General features: G+C 34.4%; 1 protein-coding gene across 1 annotated transcript in view; it reads left to right on the top strand.

Annotated features, from left to right (window-relative positions):
- The window catches only part of LOC145297744 (general transcription factor 3C polypeptide 4-like), an 88,868-nt gene that overhangs the window by 24,600 nt on the left and 41,529 nt on the right, over positions 1–22,739 (top strand). Inside the window, exons 4-8 of the mRNA XM_080143968.1 lie at positions 316–394; positions 11,350–11,470; positions 13,263–13,431; positions 15,525–15,604; positions 20,770–20,924. Of these exons, the coding sequence (XP_080000094.1) occupies positions 316–394; positions 11,350–11,470; positions 13,263–13,431; positions 15,525–15,604; positions 20,770–20,924 (604 nt within the window). The remainder of the gene's footprint in view (positions 1–315; positions 395–11,349; positions 11,471–13,262; positions 13,432–15,524; positions 15,605–20,769; positions 20,925–22,739) is intronic.

A 22,739-nucleotide genomic window follows, 5' to 3' on the forward strand; every position in this document is an offset into this window, starting at 1 on the left:
GTCACAAACCCAAAACTGCCCACAAATCATCTCCAACTTTTATGAACTGTCACAAAACTTATTAACACATTGATCTCTATTGTTCAGTCCTTTTCTTCCTGTTTCTACCACACCTTGATTAACAATACTACTCAGCTTCCTTTTGTGTATCTTGGTGAACAATTCAAATCGTAAACTGCTTTGGCCATTTATGTTTTTTTTTTCTGTAAATCAGAATTAGAAATATTTGGGGTAATATGTATTACTAGCTATAGAAGTGCTGAAAAATTTCTTGGTTTGAGACTGACATATTACTTTGCTTGTCTCTCTTTCCAGGTGTGTTATTGCGTCTCTGGCTATTGACCACCGTCTGACCCTGTGCCGCGAAGATCGATATCGAAGTGTCTGGATCAAGGTAAATGCAATTTTTGTTTTTAAATGGAATTGTGCACAACAATCCTGACTTGCTGAGAAATTTTAAGCTTACTTTATGTGTACATGCGATACCTGAACAGATCACTTCAATTGTTTTCCCTTCACGGGATATTTTTTTTTTTTATCTTTTTTTTACTGATGCAGCTTTTGAATTCGACAAAAATCAACCAAAGAAATATGTAAGCTGAATGAAAACGAATCAACATCAAAAGCAAAGTAAATTTGTCATCTGCTTCTTGAGCCTTCTTATTGACTAAGAGCTTCAGCATCTTCTAGCTGTTTACAGACACGTCAGGAACATGCTGAGCAAGAAGTTTGTTCAGAAGCTGTATTAGTACCATTTTTTTTCATCAGTCATATATATATATATATATATATGAGTAAACAGTTAATAAAACATGTTAAAAAAACACTTTGAAATGAGTTAAAAACATATTTAATCTGAAAAGGAAACACTAGATTAGTTGGATAGTCCTTAGGCAGAAATCCATGGAAAAATTTTTGTACACATTTTTGTGAATTTTTCCATGGATTTCTGCCTTTGGATTATTATGGACCATCTTCTTCCAATTACTGGATTTTCTTGGATTTTACTTGTGCAAATGGAAATTCAATTAACTTTCTTGAAGTTATATATTTGGATTTTACCGTCACCGGATTATTTATCTTCCACCAGACTATCCATTCATGTGTAATCACCTTTTTCTTCACCATATTCCCTCTGCTTCACTTTTTTTGTTTTCAAGTAAGATCTTTGACTTACTTGTTGTTTCATCAAATACTTTTGCATGCAAAATCCGATCCTGCATTTTGCTAATTCCTACCCTCTGATGAGAAGGAAAGTATTTCTTCGAAACTCCGCGGATTAAGGACTATCCACTTATCTAGTGTTTCCTTTTCAGATTAAATATGTTTTTAACTCATTTCAAAGTGTTTTTTGACATGTTTTATTAACTGTTTGCTCATATTATAAGCTCTATCTCCTATTTGGTTTTATCGAGCTTTTACATCTGGCTGAGATAACTTTATAAATATTAATTCTTTAATATTTATAATATACTTTAATTTTACCATCTTGGATCATTTTGGTAAATTTAATTGTAATTTTTTATTTTTATATATATATATATATATATATATATATGGAAAGTCAGCTTATGCAAGTGCAAAGTCTGCGATATGTTGAACTTAATTTAAATTTCTAGGAATTTAAATTGCATTTTATTATAGTATTTTTTAATAAAATACTAAAACCTTTTTCAGACATAAAAGGGAAAATGTATGTGTGTGTTTGTATGTCTGCCAAAACCTTTCCCCAGATGCATTGGATTCTGACAAAATTGGTATCGTTAGAAAGATTAATCTCTCGGATGAAAAATATGTAAAAATTGGCACAGAAGATTAATTCTGTCTGGGTGAACTGGGCTGTTTTTTGCAAGCAGGTGTCACTTTTTGCGTTAACATTTTTTCAAGTACTACACCTAGCAATTTGAATGTACATTAAAAAAAACATTATTTCGACCCGTCATGACGTCATAAGTCGTTGTGGCTGTGACAGAGCGTTAGCTTTTTTCACCTCATTTTCTTCTTTCGCATTGCAGGTTCAAGCCTGCCTACTGCGGCAAATTTTTTGCTCGGTCGCATGGGCACTCACTGCTATTTTGATTTCAGAAAAGTTGGGTTATTTTTTAGGGCTGAATATCCTCAGTATACCAACTCTCTCCACCTGGGCAATGCCGGATAGCCAAGCCATGCTAGTCTGTTATATAAAGGTGTGTGTGTGTGTTTGTATGTCAGCTAAAAAATTTTGTCCTACGCATCGGACCAGGTCAAAACCGATACCATCTGAAAGAGCAATGCCTCAGATAAATAATATGTGAAAATTAGAAAAAAGATTAATTCTGGCTTTTTGAAAGGGGAGTGGGTCTTTTTTTGTGTTGCTTTTTTCATAAGTCACGCAAGTAAAACTATGTTTTAAAAGCTTATTTTGCAATGCCATAAGTACTTGTGGCTGTGTGGACAAAAGCGTTTGTTGTTTATAAGTTTTTGCCACCTTCTTTTTGTGGCTCTTTTTCTTTTTTTTTCTTTTTTTTTCTTTTTTTTCTTTTTTTCCCCTTTTTTTTCTTTTTCTTTTTTTTTCTTTTTTTTTTGCAGTTGCACGAGCACTCACTGCTATTTTGATTGAAAGAAAAGTTGTTTTGATTCATTTATTTTTCATTTTTGAGAAGGGAGGGGAGTGTTTTTTTCCAGCACACAAGCAACAAAAAGTGCTCAGTATCCGGAGAATAGCTTCTTCTCTTCATATCCCTTCTGCCAAAATATCTGATGGGCAAGTTGTCATGTGCTTCCTCTTTTTTTAGGCAATTACATCTTTTATTTTTGAAATTGTTGTGGGGGTATCAATGTTGCTCACAATGGAGTTGACATATAATAATGAAAAACTGCTCAATATCCTTAGAGCAGCCGTGTCCAGATGGAACTTCTTGGGGACCCAGGCAATGCTGAGTACTTATGCTAGTAAAATATAAAAGAGAATGCTCAATATTGATAATAGAGGTTATTATACTCAGATCTATGTAAGAACTAGCTGACTTAATCTAATATATAAACGGCTATCTGTCTGTCTGCCGATCTCTCTATTTCCATATTTTCAAACTCTATCTCCTTCAAAATTAAAAGTCGCAGAGCAGTGCTAGGGGCTTCAAATGATTGGATTTTTTACGAGCCGTTCTTTTATGGGTCTTTAGCTGGTTAAAATTGTTTTTAAGGAGTCAAAAATGGGTCAAGATTAAAAAAAATTATTATACTTTTTTGTACATTCATCTTAGTTTATTTTTAATTTTTACTCAGTTCATATGCGTGTCATGTTGGTACAGTGGTAACATCACCAGCTTTGGATGTTACAGTTTCGGTTTCGATTCTAGCTGATGGCACTTAAATACTTTTTTTATTAACTTTTGAAATCGCGACTCTATAATAATATATATGAAATCTGGACAAATTAAAATATCATATTTAAGAGTATTTTATGCCTGGGCAAATCCTCCCCTCCCTGGTTAGTCCATTATATATAACAAATAATTTTATAAAATTAACAATATGTTCTCTACGGTGCAATGTACGCTACAATGTATTGTGAACTAGCTCACTGTGAGGCCATGTTAGCTTCCTCCTAATGCACTGCAATGGGTCCCCAACTAGAGCAGGCAATCAATCGATTTGATTGAAAAATTTCAATGACAATCAAAATATGTAACTATGAAACATTTGTTGATCATCATTCAGTCCCGGGCAATGTCTGGTCACCCTGCTAATATATATATATATATATATATATATAAGAGGTGGATGTAGTTTGCTTGAAGCATTGTATAGTATGTAGTTAAATGAAATGTGTATAAGGCGGTACAATGTAGAGGTAACAGAAAGACACAAGCTGAAGCAGGTGAGAAAGTTTTATTAATACACATGTATTTGTAAGTTGTATTAATAAAACTTTACACCTGCTCCAGTTTGTGTCTCATTGACCGCCTTCTACACATTTCATTTAACTATATATATATATATATATATATATATATATATATATAAAGAACATAATTTAAAACTGTAAATTATATTTTACATGAATTTATTGTTTGACAGGATACTCAAATAAGAAATATTAAAATTTTCTTAATCCGCAGAGTTTCAAAGAAATGCATTCTTCTCATCAGAGGAAAGATAAATATTATAGCGAAGCTATGAATTTGTTGATACTGGCATGAATTGAAACTGTATTTTATGAAAACTAGTCATAAATGCAAAAAAAAATGTTTTCATGTGAAGAGTTCAAGAAATGGGGAAAAGAAATAAAAAAAAAAAAATTGAATTAAAGATTGAAATTTCAGATGAAAGGATATGGGGTGGTTAAGTATTTTGAAATGATCATAAGAAGAAATTGGATTTATAATGTTGACAAATAGATCCAAATTAAAAATCCAAAATGTGTGTAATTCAGATCAGTAGAAAGATCTATTTGCAAGCAGTCAAGAAATAAAGACGATTTTGAATCGTTAAAGTTTTTTTTTTCACATATATATATATATACTAGCATTTCGGCCTGGAGTTGCCTGGGTGTTTGGAGGTGTATGCTGAGCAAAAAAAAAAAAAAAAAAAGGTAAATTTTTTTAACTTTGACGCCTATTATAACCCCTTAACATTTATTGTTTTGGGCTCAAATCAAGTTATTAAGTTAGATCCATGTCCAAGGAACCTATATCTAAAATTTCAAGTGTTTAGACCCCAAATTGTTTGAGGAGTTTAGTAGAGTTCTCAAAGTTCAAATCGTTGAGCTGACCCCTTAACAGCCAAATTTCTAGCCGAAAACTGATCACATCGATCTTCCCAAATCTCAGTACCCTGTATATCAAATTTCGAGTCTGTAGACTAAAAATTGACAGAGTTATTGCATAGGGAAATGTACACGGACACACAGACAGACACACAGACACGTTCACTTTTATGGATATATAAATATACATGTATAATGTGTAAGCATTGTAATTAGTCTACATGGATCGGTAAACATTTCTATCTCAACCATCATCAATGAACCTGAGATAATCTTGAACAAAGCCAAACTCTTTGCCAAGAACTTTGCAGCTAATTCTACCCTATGCGATCAATGCCATCAACCCTCTGTATTTCCTCCTGTATCTGAAAACACTATGCAACATACAAATATCTGTGCATGATGTTGTCAAGTTAATCAAAAACTTTGATTCCAGTAAAGCAACAGGCCCTGATGGCATTCCAAGTAGATTTTTTTTTTTTTTTTTTTTTTTTTTTTTACAAAGGCATCACCACATTATCAAGGCCCAGAGGCCACTCAAGGATAAGGGTTAAAGAGTGTACAGTAGAAGTTGGTCAATATAGTAATCATTAGTAATGAAAATTTGGTAAATTTAATAACTTATATGGAACGGCTCATCAAGAACTTATTTACCTTAGACTTGAACACAACCATATTGTAGTCAGCCGGAAAGCAGGAAAACGGAAGACAATTCCACAGGCGTGCAGTTCTAAGAAAGAAGCTTTGTTCATGGAATCTATGTTTAGGTTTAGGCACAGATAAAGAGTGGGGGAAATTATTGATAGTGTTTACAGCTAGACGAGTGTTTCTTGTGAAAGTTTGGCGAGGGGGGACCATAGATTGAAGCTCAGTTGAACACTTTCCATGAAAATAACGATACATCAGAGACAAACTCGCAACATCTCTTCTGTGAGATAGAGGTTGTAAGGAGGAGAAAAGGACATCTCCTACGAGGCTACGAAGTCTATTTTGAACTCTATCAAGGCAGGACAAGTCCTTTCTAGCAGCTCCTGCCCAGATGTGGCAACAGTATTCCATCCTTGGACGTACCTGGCTCTTATATAGATAGAGAATAGCATCAGCAGTGAGATATCTACTGGATCGATAGAAAGATCCCACCATTTTTCCAGCGGCCTTGGCAACAGATTTGATATACGTGTTCCATTTAAGATCAGGAGTAATGGTCAAGCCCAGAAGCTTGTCAAAACTTGAGGCCTCCTGAAGACGAGAGCCATTCATTTCAATTGATGACAAATGTGGATTAAAATGTTGATGATGTAAAGAGAGAAGCTTGGTTTTAGATGCATTAAAAGTAACCAGCCACTCCTTTCCCCATTGTACTACATGCTCAAGATCAGAGGAGAGAGAATTGGAGAGTACTTGCTTGTTTACTGTCTTAGATGTGGTACCATAAATGGTAGTGTCGTCAGCATAAATGTCTACAAATGATGTAAGGATATGATTTGGAAGATCATTAATGTAGATCAGGAAAAGAGTTGGGCCCAGGATGGATCCCTGAGGGACACCGGCATTAATACTGAGAGCTTCTGATTTTTGCCCCTCAACTACTACTCTTATGAACCTATCAGAAAGAAATGATTTAATAATTGAGAAGACTTTTCCAGCTATACCATAGGTAGCGATCTTATGAAGTAAACCTTTATGCCATACCCTATCAAAGGCTTTAGATATGTCAAGAGCAATTGCCCTAGAAAGATTGCCACCATCGAGAGATTTGCTAATCCTATGCGATATAACTGTAAGGACATCTGCTGTAGATCTAGCAGAACGGAAACCATATTGAGTGTCACTAAGAAGGTTATTTTTGTTGAGATGTTTGATTACTTCTGTATTTAAGACAGATTCTAGCAACTTACTCATGACGCACAGGAGACTTATTGGCCTGTACTGAGAGGGGGATGAGCGATCACCTGAATTCTTAAATACAGGGCATACTGATGAGATTTTCCAGGGAGATGGGAAACTATTCTCCTTAAGACAACGTTTAAACAGTTTTGTAAGTATGGGCGCTAGTTCAGGTTGAAGTTTTTTGAGTACTATAATTGGAATACCATCAGGGCCAGTTGCTTTACTGGAATCAAGGTTTTTGATTAGCTTGGCAACATCACGTACAGATATACGTATATCACATAGCGTGTTTTCTGATACAGGAGGAAATATTGGGGGTTGGCGGTCTTGGTCGCAAAGGGTAGAATTAGCTGCAAAGTTCTTGACAAAGAGTTTGGCTTTGTCTGATGCTGACGAGATTACCTCAGGTCCATTGATAATAGTTGGGATGGAGCACACGCTTCTGTTCAGGATTCTGTTTGCTATTTGCCAAAACTGGTGGGAACCAAGCGGCTGCTCAGCTACTTTGGACTTAACAGATTGAGCATACAACTCTCTTGCGTTCCTTATTACTTTCTTACAATGGTTGCTGGCAGTCCTGAAAACGGCTTTAGTTTCCATCCATCTATTACGTTTGAAGCAGTGGAAAAAGTGACTTCTGTGCGCAATGGCAGCAGCACACTCCGGAGAGAACCATGGCTGGCTGTTAGGTTTTTGCTGAAACTTTTTAGAGGGTATGAAATGGTCAATACCTACAATTAACCATTCAGTTAGGTCTAATACTATAGAGGACACATCCTTTTTAAACATGGAATGCAGAGGTAGATCAGATACAAATTTACGGAAGCTATCCCAGTCAGCCTTAGTGTATCGATATACTGTACGATGAAGTGGTACGTCTGGGGACTTATTACATTTCATTTTTATCTTAATTGATACAACAGAGTGGTCGGAAGATCCAAGAGGCGACAGAACAGAAACTGAACATAGTTCAGGGCAAGTTGTGAGAAAAAGGTCTAGTAGGCTCGCATACTGGCCGTCATTATCGGGCACACGGGTAGGTTCCTGAACAATCTGAGTGAGGTCATAGGCAATGGAGAAATCATGACAGAACCTCCCCTCATCATCGGTCTTGTTTGAGTGGGTCAACCATTCGACGTTGTGAACATTGAAGTCTCCACATACGTGAATGTTAGCTGAAGGATAAGTAGAAAGGACTTGGTCAATTTTCTCAGATATGCTTTGAAAGATAGTAACTCCGCTGTTGTGGGGGCGATAGAGAGTAAATATAAATGCAGTAGTGTGAGCTAAAGCAACCCGGAAGCACATATAGGGTAAGTTAGGATCTTCCCTGGAGATGTCCCTCCCACATGGAAAGCTATCTTTAATATAGGCACATATTCCATGCCCATGGCGATCTTGGGGGTCAGATTTAGAAGTTAAGTTAGAGTATCCTGTAATTGCAAACTCATCTAGGGAAATAGCCTGTCCAATGCCAGTTTCACTTAAAAATAAAAGGTCTGGTTTAGTCTCCTGTAATTGGGTTTCAACCTCTGGAAGGTTAGAACGTAGACCCCTGATGTTGGAGAAGGAGACATGGTAGTAGGGGTCGACGTTGGAAGTTGGAGAACCGGGTTTAATCGTGTATTTTTTCTTGAAACTTGTCATGATGAAATTTTGGAATTTGTGGACTAGGTCGACAGATTTACTTAGAGCAGGACAGAGAGGGGAAACTAAGAGAGAAAAAGAAACGAAGAATTTTTTTTTTTTTTGTACCACATGATAAGGTAAAGCCGTAACAATTACCCACTAGTATGGCATCGAGAGGCCCCACCAGAAGCTACTGCATGGTCCAGATTCCATTCACCAAATGGCAATACAGCAGCCCCAGTACTTTGCACCTGCTGATAGGACAGCCTCCTTAGTGGTTAATCCAAGGTTCGGGTCCCTGACTATCAGGCGGATAACGTCAGCCCAGACAAAACGTTTACCTCCAGCACCCTTACTAGTGACATGGCTACAAGGATAGACATAGAAACAGAAAATTTCCACCAACTCTGCCAACTGTTCGCGCAAAAATACTGCCAACCTAGAAAACAGCTTTTTCTTCTCCCTTTGTCAGAAAAATCACTCATTTAAAAAATGAGGACTGAGGGACAAATAAGAAGAAGCGAGAGTAACAGGAGCTGCCGATAACGCATCCACAATGCGGTTTCTACTCTCCATTAAAAAAAAAAATAAATAAATAACTAAAAAATAAAAAATAACTATTAAGTATTGTACTTAATAAAAGTCCAACGGACCTGTTTAAGGGAAAGTATGGTGATAGATTCCCCTCCCACGAACTAAAAATGAGTACAATTAGGTAATCTATTTTTGCAATCAACTCGGTAGATAAATAAACATTTATGGACGAGAAAAAAAAAAAAAAAAAAAAAAAAAAAGCTAGCATTTAATACAACAGAAATACATAAATTAAATACTGAAATAAAATGTAGTTATTAATATTTGAATCTTAAAATAAAAAGTGCGAATTAGTAGAGAAAAAAATCACTTATCACAACAACGCATTCCGTCTCCAAACTAGTGAAGAATTTAACTTTTAATAGCGTTCAGAAGATTTTTTTTTTTTTTTAAATTAACCGTTAAGAGAAAGCGTGATTTTATTCTGAACTTTAACTAATCACGTTTTAAGCAACTTATGATATAAAACAAAATCGGATGGGGGGGGGGGGTTCTTCCGAAGTTAGTTGGTGACGTTATAAGTAATTGCGAGATAAGATGGGAGCCAGAAATTAGGGGTGGGGGACTGAAAATGATAATATAATGGATTGATTATACAATATTTAAGATCAACTTGGTAGATAAACATTTATGGACGAGAAGAAAAAAAAAAAAAAAAAAAAGAAGCTAGCATTTAATACAGCAGAAATACATAAATTAAATACTGAAATAAAATGTAGTTATTAATATTTGAAGCATAAATCAGGGAAAAAAAGATTAAAAAAAACAAAAAACGGCATAAATAACCTTGTACGATTCCAAACCGGTGTTTCACTGTACTGTTCCTTGTGAACGCATCCGCTGTGGTGTAAATGGGGAGCGGGGAAAGGAGGAGTCTAATAGAGAGAAAAGATGTTGCAACTTTCATTGAATCTGACCGATTTTGGCAGTGGACTCTCACCGGAAAAAATATAAGAATGTACCATTGTCGAGGAACTGTAGAGGTAATAGGCCTATAGCACATCTCAGATAATGTGCTACAGTCTGTACGCATTACATTTGCATGTAATATCATGATTTTTAATCCTATTAAGGTCAAAGTCGGAGGGGAAAAATGAGTTCATTTTATTTATATAGAGATTATATTCTAAGTGGTTGGATGACTACACTCCTTGTTTGAAACGAAATAGGTACATTCTATGGTCAGATTTTGCTGCAGATTGCTTGATCTGTATCTGCTAGTAGATTTTTTTGTGTGTGGCACAGTTGCTCAGATATCAGGGTACTCATCTCACATGCAAGAGATTCTGGGTTTGAATCCAACTGATGAACCCAAATGAGGGTGAAACTCAAGCTGTATGTCAAGTCTGGGTGATGTTTTGTACTTAGCAAATATTTAAATAAAGAAATGTTCAAATTGGAATCGGAATCGGGAATCAGAAAAATCGGAACATTTAGAGGTATTGGAATCGGAAAAATTTTGTGCCTGTTTTCCAATGCCAAAAAACAATTCTTTTAATTATTTTTTTTTATTTGTATTTTGCTAAAAGCAACATCTTCCACTGCTGGTAGTACTGATAAAATAATGAATATTTATTGATTGTAAACTGATAATAAAACTTACTTCTATAGATCTTCATGTGTTTTTACGATAGTTGATAAAAATAACTACCTTATCCCTATATATAATAAAAGAGGCGCAATTATTCCCCTCTGGACCAAAATACAGTAGGTTTCAAACAAAAGATGCCACATACAAATTTCTTATGTCCAACCTATTAGCCACTATCTTACATAACTTTATAAAGACTTTTCTGACACATCCAGGTGTTTAAATAAAATCCTAGATTACATCCCAGGAGCTACAACATCACTATCGCATTAACCTATCGAGGAAGTCGTCCCGATTTTTACCCCCTATCACTAAAGTCCTACCACCACCATCAGTAAAAGCCGCAGATTGTTTTACACAGGGTACGGATACTGTGGTTTCACCCGCCATAACTGATTCATAAACTTATAGCACAGCCGTTAAATTCCCATCTGCTGATTTGAAAAATAATAAATTCTCCCTGAAAACCTTCCGGCTACTCTCATTGGCTTACACCAGAACGAACCCTTATTCCATAATACAATCCTATACACTAAAACGAACGATCAAGATGCTATCCAACATGGTGTCTACAGATGTGCCGGGCAATGCCGGTTAGCGGGTACTGCTAGTAGTTAAATATTTAGAGATTTATAAAGAATCGGAATTGGAAATTTTTTAAGGAATCGGTAAGGAATCATTAATATGTATGAATATTTTATAAAAGAATTTGAAAACCAAAAATGATGCAATTTTAAAATAAAATCATTTATTCTTAATTTTTTTTTTATGAGTTGAGACTTTTGCAACGTAAAAGTTTCTTCTTCAGTGCAAGACTTCTTTTTTCTTTTTTGTATTTATTTTTCCTTTTCTTCATTTTGTTTATTTCCTTATTTAATTGACTTTATTTTTATTTCAGATTATTGACTGTTCCAAAGTTTACGAAAGTATCTGGAAGAAAAACAACAGTAATTATTTAAAAACTGGGCAAATAACTTTGGAATATTTACGAACCATTTCACATGCAGTCGCAGCCGTTGGTAAGCCTACCATTTGTTTTTTCCTTTTGTTCTCATGCAGAATTTCCCCATATTAATAAACAAAAATTAAGAAAAATCAAATTTTATGAGCAACAGAGAATCTGTCTTGTTCACCATTTTGAAAACAATCTAAAAATAAAGGGAAATAACTCCATAATTTATACTTACTAGATTTTTTACTTGTCACAGAATGAAGATGTTATATTCCAAAAATCACAGAAAAAGATCAAGTAGTTTTTTCTTTATTTAAGAAAATCAAATTTTATGATTTTTAATGATAGAATATTTTTAGCAGCCATTAATGAGCACTTGAAAAGAATAAACACTGAATAGTTGTATGCCCTTGAGAGTTATCTGCCCTTGTCCACCCTCGATTTCAGTCAATGTGGCTGATTTTTCTCTCCCATTGACCAAGTTATAAAATTTTATTTTCTTGAAAAAAAAAAACAAAAAAAACTACTCGATCAAATTATGTGATTTTTGGAATATGCCATTCTTCTTCTTTGACAAGTACGTACATCATCTAGACTTTTCTGTATTTTCTTTACTTTTAATTTTTGCTATAAGCGCAATTCTAAGTAAGGACCATTTTTAATAAAATATTTGCATCTTAAACATGGTTTCAAAGGTATTTTTTCAGTTCTTTCAAAATTGCTTTATATTTTGTTGTTGTTTCAAACTTAATTTTACATTTCTGATATTAATAATAAAATGATAAATATTTATTGATTTTAAACTGACAGCAAAACTAAACTCTATAGATTATAATAATGACTGTAGGTAAAAATGGCATAAGTTGATAAATAGTAAAAAAGAATGGCACAATTGAAAAATATACATAAGTTTATTAGAATTTTGGATACAATAAAGGGAAAACATTAAAAAGTTTGTTATTGATTGCCTGACAAAGGAGAGATTAGACCTAGTAATTTACTCCTGTTCGTCCGTTCGTTTGTTCGCACTTTTCTCAATAACCACATGTTGGATTTTTTAAAAAATTTTGCACACACATTAGTCATGGTGAAAGTAAATTTTTGCCAGAATGGATTTATTCCCTTGTGGCAGGGAACCCCGCTTGCTTGGCTTGTATTAAAAAGAAAATTATATCTCTTTTGCAAAGAAGACGAGCAGTCTTTGTTAAATACCCCATCCTCCAAATTAATTTTTTCTTATTTTTTTCAAGTGATTTTAGAATCAGAATTGGTGATTGTCTCTAAATCAGAAAAAAGGTACTTGTACAGTTTAATTAAGACATTAAAAAATGAAAATATCAGACAAAATTTATGTTGTATGTATCCGTTTTGAACAAAGATCTCCCCTCCCCCCCAAAAAAAATTTCACTTAATTTGATCGAGTATTTTTTTTTTTTTTTTTTGGCAGCGGAAAAACACATTTTTATGAGAGCACAATGAAGATAGCCATCTTTTAATTTTTTGAACACGGCATGGGGAGATAACTCAGTTAAAACGCCGACACTCCCTCCTCATCTTTAACACTAGCTTTTCTTCCTAAAAATCGAAACATGACTACCTTTTGCTTGGTATCATAACAAATTGTTTTTTCGCTTTAAAAAAAAAACTATTTGATCAAATTAAGTGAAATTTTTTTCTGGATAACTTCATTTCATAATGGATATGTACAGTATAAATTTTGTTTGATATTTTCATTTTTTAATGTCTTGATTAAATTTTACAAGTGCCGAAAAGAAATATTGGAACCGTCTCATTACTTTCTTTTAAATTTTTGTGAACCCTTTTTCACTAAAATAATTTTTTACATGCCTGTCTTGCAGCAATGGCTTGGTCAGCTACATACGAAGCTTTTCCTGCAATAATTCATCCCGCAGATCATGGACTTATGATGCAAAGCTCAACTGAGAAAAACAAATTTTCAATATTTGCTTCAGCAATGAAAAATGGAGATGTCGTCTTCTGGAAAGTTTATTTTCCTTTGGTTACAAGGTGAAGTCAACAAAATTAATACTCAATACAGACTGTACATATTTTATGTTTTTAGTGCAAGGTAAAGACACAATTACTATTTTAACCCTGCGTTAGTCACGTGGGTGTTCCAAACATGGTTAGTCCAATGGGGTGTTTATACACCTCAATACAAAAGTGTTTGTAGTGTTATTATTTTGTAAAATAAGCTTCTATGGGGAACTGGAAAATGGAACCCGCAAGGTAGGAGGTCAGAAGCTTTGCTACAGATGTAACAAAGCGGCACCTGAAGGCAATGAGCATCAATGTCGAGAGTTGGAAGGAACAAGCCAAAGAAAGAAATAGCTGGCGGAACAGTCTCCACAAAGGGAAGGAAAAAAATAGAGAAGATTGGAGAAGCCTTAGAGCTGGGACACTATCGATAACACAACCCCGGCACCCACATATGTGGTGCCTGTGACCGGACGTTTCACACAGAAAGAGGACTATGCCAACACCGAGGGACTGCATAATGATGATGATGATTTTGTAAAATATAGTTATCCTGCTGGTTCAAGATATATCTACAGTTCCTGTTGAACAGTTTGTAGCTTGTTGATATTAATATAAAATGATACAACACAATAAATTATAAAAATAAGGAAATTTTTTTTTAAACCTTAGATCATATTTATTTAAAAATGCCCAAAGGATACACTAGTTTGTGTTATTTTTTAATATCTGTAATGAACACCAAATATTTCCATAAATCAAAATAGCAAGAAAAATGAATATGAGTTCATTGCATAAACATTACATTTCAATTTGATTCACCTCCAAGGAAAACTGAGATACAACTCCGCCATACTATGTGTGCTATATCCTCACTGAGTCAGGAGAGTACTAGGAAGGAGGAAAACAAATAAATTGCCAACTAGGAATTATGAGAACTAAAGCAAAAATTGAGGTGACAGAACACCTCATGGGAGTAATGCAGGGTTAACTCTCTACGAACTGTAGCTATTTTAAATAGGTCGTCGGCCCTGACGGTGGGGCATTAGAATACACCGACTGCCCCCCATAAAAAAGTAAAAGTCCCTCAATGGGGGTCCTGGATATGACCATAAACTATATCCAGTGGTGAGGCCCCAGCTTGCGGGCTTTGGGGAGTGTGGAGCCACCCTTTAATTACCATTGCCCCCAGGTCCACTCTGACCCGGAATGGTAGTACCTGTTAGGATCCCAACTATGGATTAAATAGAAACTGACTTGAAAACAACAAATATATTCTATTAAAAAATTTTTTTTCAAAATCTTTGGATTCGGCATTAAATAACCCGAAAAGGGTTGATATGCCGTAAAACAAAAACAACCAACCAACCAAATAGGTCGTACATTATCACCATGTAATTTACACAGATGTTTCAGCTTGATTCTGTTTATATAAAGTTAGGTATGTTTATACATTTGTATGTATATGATTCAATTTAAAACTAATTAACCAATCATTATGAATTTGTGAACACAACTGTAAGGAGTGCAAATGTAGGCTATATTTAATTTAGTTTTTTAGTTTCATGCAACTGAATATTCACATCTGATTTTTGTGAAATTTTAACAATTCTTCTCCAAATTTCAGTTTCTCTTGAGTGTTTAGGGGAGAATAATGCGGGCACAACCTCTTATTTTAAAATTTAAATATTTGAGATTTGAATTTAATTTGATTTTTAGTCAGTTAAGCAAGATTTGCTGAACTTCCATTTCTTCTTAAGACACTTTAAGCTTAACTGTTAAATTTTATATCTTTAAGATAGTTTGTAGTATTAAAATATAATGGGTTTTAATCAAAATTTGAATAAGGATTCTACACATAAAGTTCAGTAGTATTATAACTTTATTTAAATTTTCATGAATTAGTGCAAAACTCTTTCATTTGAGGAATCAATTTTCCTCTTTTTAGGATGGATATTTTTCTCCCCTACGGCTATAAAGTAAAGTAAGATTTTCTACTGTTTCAATTCTATACATAAAGTTTGGTATCATTATTTTAATTTTTCTACAGGAAACATAATAGTGATGCAATTAATTTTTCTATAATTTATATTGAATTGTTATTATTTTTTTTTTCTTTCCAGTCACGATTGTATTTACTTGACGACAGCTTCAATTCATGAAAGCATCCCAACTTCAATGGCTTGGTGTCCGACACAAGAAGGTAATCAACAGTTTCTCTTTCGCATTTATTCATCTTCAGCATTTTGTTTGAGTCCCTGTCAAATTGTTGTTTTAATTCCATTAATACTCTTGGGTTGGGTATGAATTCATCTGTCTCAAGATTAGGTGTGTGCATGCATAAAAGTAATGCTAAAAATGAAGTTTTCCATGTAACGTAGATTTAGTTATGAAATGGGTTTTGTGAGTGGAAAGACACAAATATGAAGAAATAAAATGGATGAAAACGATTCTGTATTGGTCAACAGTAATGAATTATCAAAATGGCGCTTATATAGTATAAGTGAAAATTTCATTTACACAGATGAAAATTGTATTTACACAGGTGAAAATCGCATTTATACAGGTGAAAATTTCATTTACACAGGTGAAAATCTTCATTTACACAGGTGAAAATTGCAGCTCCAAATAAATTAACAGGAAAACTCTTTGGTATACTTATGTATCAGGCAAAAATAAGTGTCTGCGCCAAAAATTAGGGAAAATCATTAGGTAGAATTTTTATTTTCAATAAAAATCAGTTTCATATTATTTGGATTCTTCAGACTCTATATCTGTGCCTAAATCAAAACGCGGATCACTGTGTAAAAAAAAAAAAAAAAAAAATTACTGTTTTCTTCTTGAGTGTTATTTTCACAGCATTTTAAAGTCAATGCAACCTCCAAATTTCTTTTTAGGTGTATCGCGTCAAACACTGGATCATGCATGGAATTTCAAACAGAATCCTTTATTTAATCCATGGGGATAGGTTCTCATTCTGTCAGCCATGACTGGGTAGAAGTCCTAATTAATTTGCAATTGTATTTTTGAGTCTCTCGCACTGAGGATTGAACTTTCACTCTTCAGGAGCGTAACTTTTACAACTGAATTTCACCAAGTACTCTATCCACTGTGCCATGAGATTGGTCACATAGATTAAAGAAATGGTTCCATTCAAAATTCCATGCAAATTTCCAAGATTAACAAGATACACCTGAAGAAGGTCAGAGGTTACATCGACTTAAAACATTGTGAAAATGATCTTCAAGATGAGAACAGTAGTCTGAAGAATCCAAATATGAACAATCAGTCCTCATCTAAAAAAATTTAGAACCATAAAAATCGATTTTATCATATTTTGCCTATCCAGCATTGATAAAAGCAGAAATCTGATAAAACAGGGGAGATAACTCAATTGGTCATTTAATGATCAATGGGAGGTTGGTAAAATACGAAAATTGATTTTTATCTTTAACTAGCAGTGGCTCCCGGCGTTAGCCGATCATAAAATACGCTTAAATATGATATTTTAATTTATACAGATTTTGTATTTATTATTATAAAGTAAATTATTTCATATTATATTGTACTCAAATATATAGTGCCATCAGTTAGAATTGAAACCAAAACATAACAAAACATAATTTCATGATTGAAACTATGTCTACAAGTTAAGCAAAGACTGGAACATATTTGTACTCAATATTTTTTATTAGAACTGCACGCCTGTGGAATTGTCTTCCGTTTTCCTGCTTTCTGACTGACTACAATATGGTTGTCTTCAAGTCTAACGTAAATAAGTTCTTGATGAGCCGTTCCATATAAGTTATCAAATTTAACAAATATTCATTACTAATGATTATTATATTGTCCAATTTCTACTGTACACTCTTTAACCCTTATCCTTGAGTGGCCTCTTGGCCTTGATAATGAGTTGATACCTATGAAAAAAAAAAAAGAAAAGAAAAAGTCCAATGTGAACAAGTTCTAATTGAATCGTCCCCCTAAGTAATCCAAGTTTCAAAATTCCCACTGTTTACTATGCTAAAATCACAATGACTAATGCATACCTATTAACCCTTATCCTCGAGTGGCCTCTGGGCCTTGATAAGTGGTGACACCCTTGTAAAAAAAAAAAAAAAAAAAAAAAAATATGGTTGGATTGTGGAAAAGGAGTGTCCATTTTATTAAAGACAAGCTGGTTTCCATGACAACAACGTTTTTGATAGACAAGATGCAAGCAAGGGTGGTCGGACGATCCATGGTTTTAAAATTATATAGGTTATAATTTTACTCAATAATTTTTAGTGAGGATACCTATTTTTGTCTTTAAAATTCATGTACTGCATTCCCCCCCTCCACTCCCCACTTCAGTGAAGAGCAATCACTAAAATTGTTCTTGCTACTCAGTCACAAAATGCGCTTTGAGTTTTCTGATTTCTTAGCTAGTATCTAATTTAATTCTTTTTGTGCATACTTTAACTAACCTACAAATCACTTTGGTTTATTTTTCAAATCTTACAATGTTGTATTTGAATTCTATCAACACAGTCTCCAATAAATTCCAGTATTTAATCTTGTCTTGTAATGTTACATAGCGCAGACCCTAACGCTGTTTCCATGGTTGATGTCAGCTCATCTCAACTGCTCTCGGTCACAACCTGCCTTTAACTATGTCAAACTGGAAATTGTCATCAACTGTCACAAACTCAAGACTGTCAGTAAATTATCTCTAATTGTCATAAACTGTCACAAAACTCACTCCCATCCTACAACTGTCTTTAAACTAACTCTAAATATGTTGTCCTATATATTCAGTTTTTTGTCTGCCACACGTTGATTAACCATCCTATTTCAAATGCATTTGTGAACCACTTCTACCTCCTCCCTTGTCTTTCTACTAACCTCACTTCCTATAAATTTGTTTGGTACTTGTACAGTTTAATCAAGACATTAAAAATTGAAAATATAAAAAAAAAAAGGTTATATTGTACTGTTAACGATTAAAGAGGTCTATTTCTTATTATTTATTATTATGACTAATATTTACTGTTACGGGTCTGTGTGTTCTTATCAATGTTCTTACATATACGTGTGGGTGTTCTTTTTTTTTTTTTACATGGGGGTCACCACTTATCAAGGCCCGAAGGCCACTCAGGGATAAGGGTTATTGCGTGTACAGTAATCAATGAGCTAGTATTGTAGTAATCATTAGTATTGGGGATTTTGATAGAGTGTCTTACTTAAGGGGGCGGTTTGTCAGGAGTTTGTTTATGTTGGACTTGAAGACGTCCAAGTTGTAGTCAGGTGGGAAACAGGCAAGCGGCAGAGAGTTCCACTGGCGTGCAGTTCTAAGAAAGAAGCTTTGCTCGTGGAATCTACATTTGGATTTAGGCACAGATAAAGAGTGGGGAAAATTATTGACAGTAGTTTCAGCCAGACGGGTGTTTCTCGTGAAAGATTGGCGAGGGGGGGACGAGGGATTGGAGCTAAGACGAGCACCTGCCATGGAAATAGCGATAAAACAAAGACAGGCTTGCAACGTCTCTTCTGTGGGAGAGAGGTTGCAGGGAAGAGAAAAGGGCATCCCCCACTAAACCACGAAGTCTATTTTGTACTCTGTCAAGGCAGGATAGGCTGTTTTTAGCAGCTCCTGCCCAGATGTGGCAGCAGTACTCCATCCTTGGACATACTTGGCTTTTATAAAGATAGAGAATTGCATCAGTAGTGTGATATCTTCTGGGGCGGTAGAAGGATCCCACCATTTTCCCAGCGTCCCTGGCAACAGATTTGATGTACGTGTTCCATTTTAGATCAGGAGTAAAGGTCAAACCCAGAAGCTTGTCAAAACATGGAGCCTCTCCAAGAGCCATCCATTTCAATTGATGCCAGATGGGGATCAGTGCGTTGATGATGTAAAGATAGAAGCTTGGTTTTGGATGCATTAAAAGTGACCAGCCACCTCTTCCCCCAATGTACCACGTGCTCAAGATCAGAGGAGAGAGAATTAGAGAGAACTTTGTCATTTACGGCCTTTGATGTGTTGCCATAGATGCTCATGTCATCAGCATAGATGTCAACGAATGATTTAAGTATGTGTTTTGGGAGATCATTGATGTAGATCAGGAAGAGAGTTGGACCCAGGATGGACCCCTGAGGGACTCCAGCATTAATACTGTGTATTACGTATAAGCATGTGTCCTTACGTGCAGTTCACTGTTATATGTGTGTGTGGGTGTGGGTTTGTTATCCTTCTAATGTCTTGGGGAGTTTCCAAGACGTGCATGTGCAAACAATATAATACGAATGTACCTGGTTTGCCTTGGCCAGCGCATGACATCTTCTTGGTCGCTGGTCTTCCAATCTTGCTGGGGAGTGGTGCTGCAGACAGATTCATGGATGGACAATAAGATGGAATTGAAGCTTCAATCTTTTTTATACCAAGGCAAGCCTAACATCTCGGACCCCTGGTCGTCGGAGAGAGAGACCCCAAATCTCCGTCTGCTTCCTCTGCAGCCTAAATCAAACCCTCACGTTTCCATGTGTTCGTCAGCCGGAAGGGCTTACAACCATAATTCTGTGTCACTCCTTAATTTCCGGTACATTCTAATCTAGGTCGTTCAAGGTGACGCCTGTCAAATCTAACCTTTTCTGACCCTGGATAATTCGCTGATGGGAACCCAAAATATGTTTATATATCTTTCTATTTCTAAAACTACCTATATAGCAATTAAACTGGGATTCCCAATACTACAGTACGTATCCGTTATGGAATGAAGTTCTCCAAAAAAATTTCATCAAGTAGTGTTTTTTTTTTTTTTTTTAAATTTTTTTTTACAGTGAAAAAACAATTTGTTATGATACTAAGCAAAAGGTAGTCATGTTTTGATTTTTAGGAAGAAAAGCTAGTATTTAAGATGGGGAGGTTAGGGTTAGGGTTAATTTGTGAGTATATCGAGCAAAAGATTCGATTTTTAGGAAGAAAAGCTAGTATTAAAGATGGGGAGGGAGTGTTGGCACTTTAAACTGAGTTATCTCCCCATGGCGTGTTAAAAAAATTCAAAGATGGCTACCTTCATTGTGCTCTCATAAAAATGTGTTTTTCCGCTGTAAAAAAAAAAAAAATACTCAATCAAATTAAGTGAAATTTTTTTCAAAGATTTTCAGTCCAAAACGTATACGTACAATATAACCTTTTTTTTTCTCGATATTTTCATTTTTTAATGTCTTGATTAAACTGTAGAAGTACCATTTATTCTGCTTATCAACTTATTTCCTTTTTTGTTATAGTTTTTCCTTTTTTTCTTTTTATTTCATGACACTTTGGTATCACACTTTGTCTATGGTATCACACTTTGATGGTTTGCTTTTTTTTTATTTTTCATGCAGATATGATTTTGGCTGTTGGTTACAGTGATGGAATGGTCAAGGTTATTCGATTCAACTTAGCTTGTGGCATCGTATCCGACAGCGAAGACGTTTGGTCTGACCCTGATCTGATTTCTGTGAATGCACTCTGCTGGCAGTGTCTCGACATTCATCAGGTAACCTTTGCATGTATGACCTTTGAAACCCATCACCCAGAAGAAACTTGTTTTTTGTTTTGTTTTTTGTTAATATTACTTAGTAATACTCTGCTATTAAATTTAAATCTATATTATATTAGTCTGTCTGTCTGTTCCGCTTTCCTTGGAAACTACTGGACTGATTTGGTTGAAATTTTTACAGATCTTTATGATAAAGTGCAGTGAACTATATATTATAGTATCTGTTTGATAAATTGTTAGGGGTTAATCAGTACAGTCCTACATTCAGTCCAGAAGTTTTTTTTTCTGAAACTACTGGGCCGATCTGGCTAAAATATTGTATGAACCTTTATGATAAGGTAAAGAAAACTTAGTAGGGTATTCGTTTGATGCATAAGTGATGTGATTAATAAGGACTAGCATAAAATACGCTTAAATGTGATATTTTAATTTGTCCAGATTTTGTATATATTATTATAGAGTCGTGATTTCAAAAGTAAAAAAAAAAGTATTTGCCTGCCATCAGCTAGAATCGAAACTGAAATTGTAGCATTCAAAGTTGGTGATGTTACCACTGTACCAACATGATACGCACATGAACTGATTAACTAAGATAAATGTACAAAATGTATAATGTTTTTTTTTAATTTTGACCCATTTTTAACTTCTTAAAAACTATTTTAACCAGCCAAAGACCCATAAAAGAATGGTCTATGAAAAATCCAATCCTTTGAGGCCCCTGCGACGTTTAGTTTCAGAGGAGATGAAAATATGTTTGAAAATATGGAGACAGACAGACAGACAGACATATAACCTTTTATATATATTAGATTAGTATATTATATATATTATGTATTTAATGCAAAAAATGAGCCAAAGTTTAACCATATCCAACCATCTATTTAGCATAAAGCACTCATTCTAAGTCAACAGGCTATAACTTTTGCCTGTTTTTAATGGGTTAAAAAGTCTGGTATAGATATAATTTGCCAGATGTAACGAGTTTTTATACTGCTGGGTCTTTGCTTGTTATTCTCTATTCTAAAATTTGTTAAGATCTCTTTTCTGAAATAGGATGATGGTTAATTGGTTAAAAATTAGATTATTTAAATCGGCTGCTCAATAAGGATTTCTTAACATTGGACATAAAACAACCTTGTTGTACTCGTCTGGAAACAGGGATGTATGCAAAATGAATGTTTCTGTTTGGAGCACAATTAAACCATGATACTTGACTTTTACATTTTAAACTCTAATTCAAGCTACTATATAAAAGAATGTTATAAAATCAACAGTAGATTCTCTACAGTGCAATGTAGACTACAATGTATTATGGACTAAATCACTGAGTGTATTACAGTGAGTCCCCAAACAATCAATCAATTTGATTGAAAAAATGGTTGATTTCGCTGATTTTGATGACAATAAAAGTATTGGAAGTGTTGAATATTTATTGATCCTCATTAAATCCAGGACAACATCGGGTCTCACTGCTTGTGTGTATGTATATATACGGATTAAGGACTATCCACTTATCTTGTGCTTCCTTTTTTAAAATTAAATATGTTTTTAACTCTTTTACAAGATGTCTTTTAACATGTTTTATTAATCATTTGTTCATATTATAAGCTCTATTTCCTTTTCGGTTTTATTGAGCTTTTACATCTGGCTGAGTTTATTTTACTTGTAAATATTAACTCTTTAATATTCATAATATATTTTAAGTTTACCATTTTGATTACCTTGGTAAACTTATTGTAATTTTTATTTTATATATATATATATATATATATATAATGATTTCATTTTCCCTTTCTAAATTAAACAATTAAG

Source organism: Euprymna scolopes, chromosome 18, assembly GCF_053919585.1.
Source record: "Euprymna scolopes isolate OS-2025 chromosome 18, ASM5391958v1, whole genome shotgun sequence".
Lineage (NCBI taxonomy): Eukaryota > Metazoa > Mollusca > Cephalopoda > Sepiida > Sepiolidae > Euprymna > Euprymna scolopes.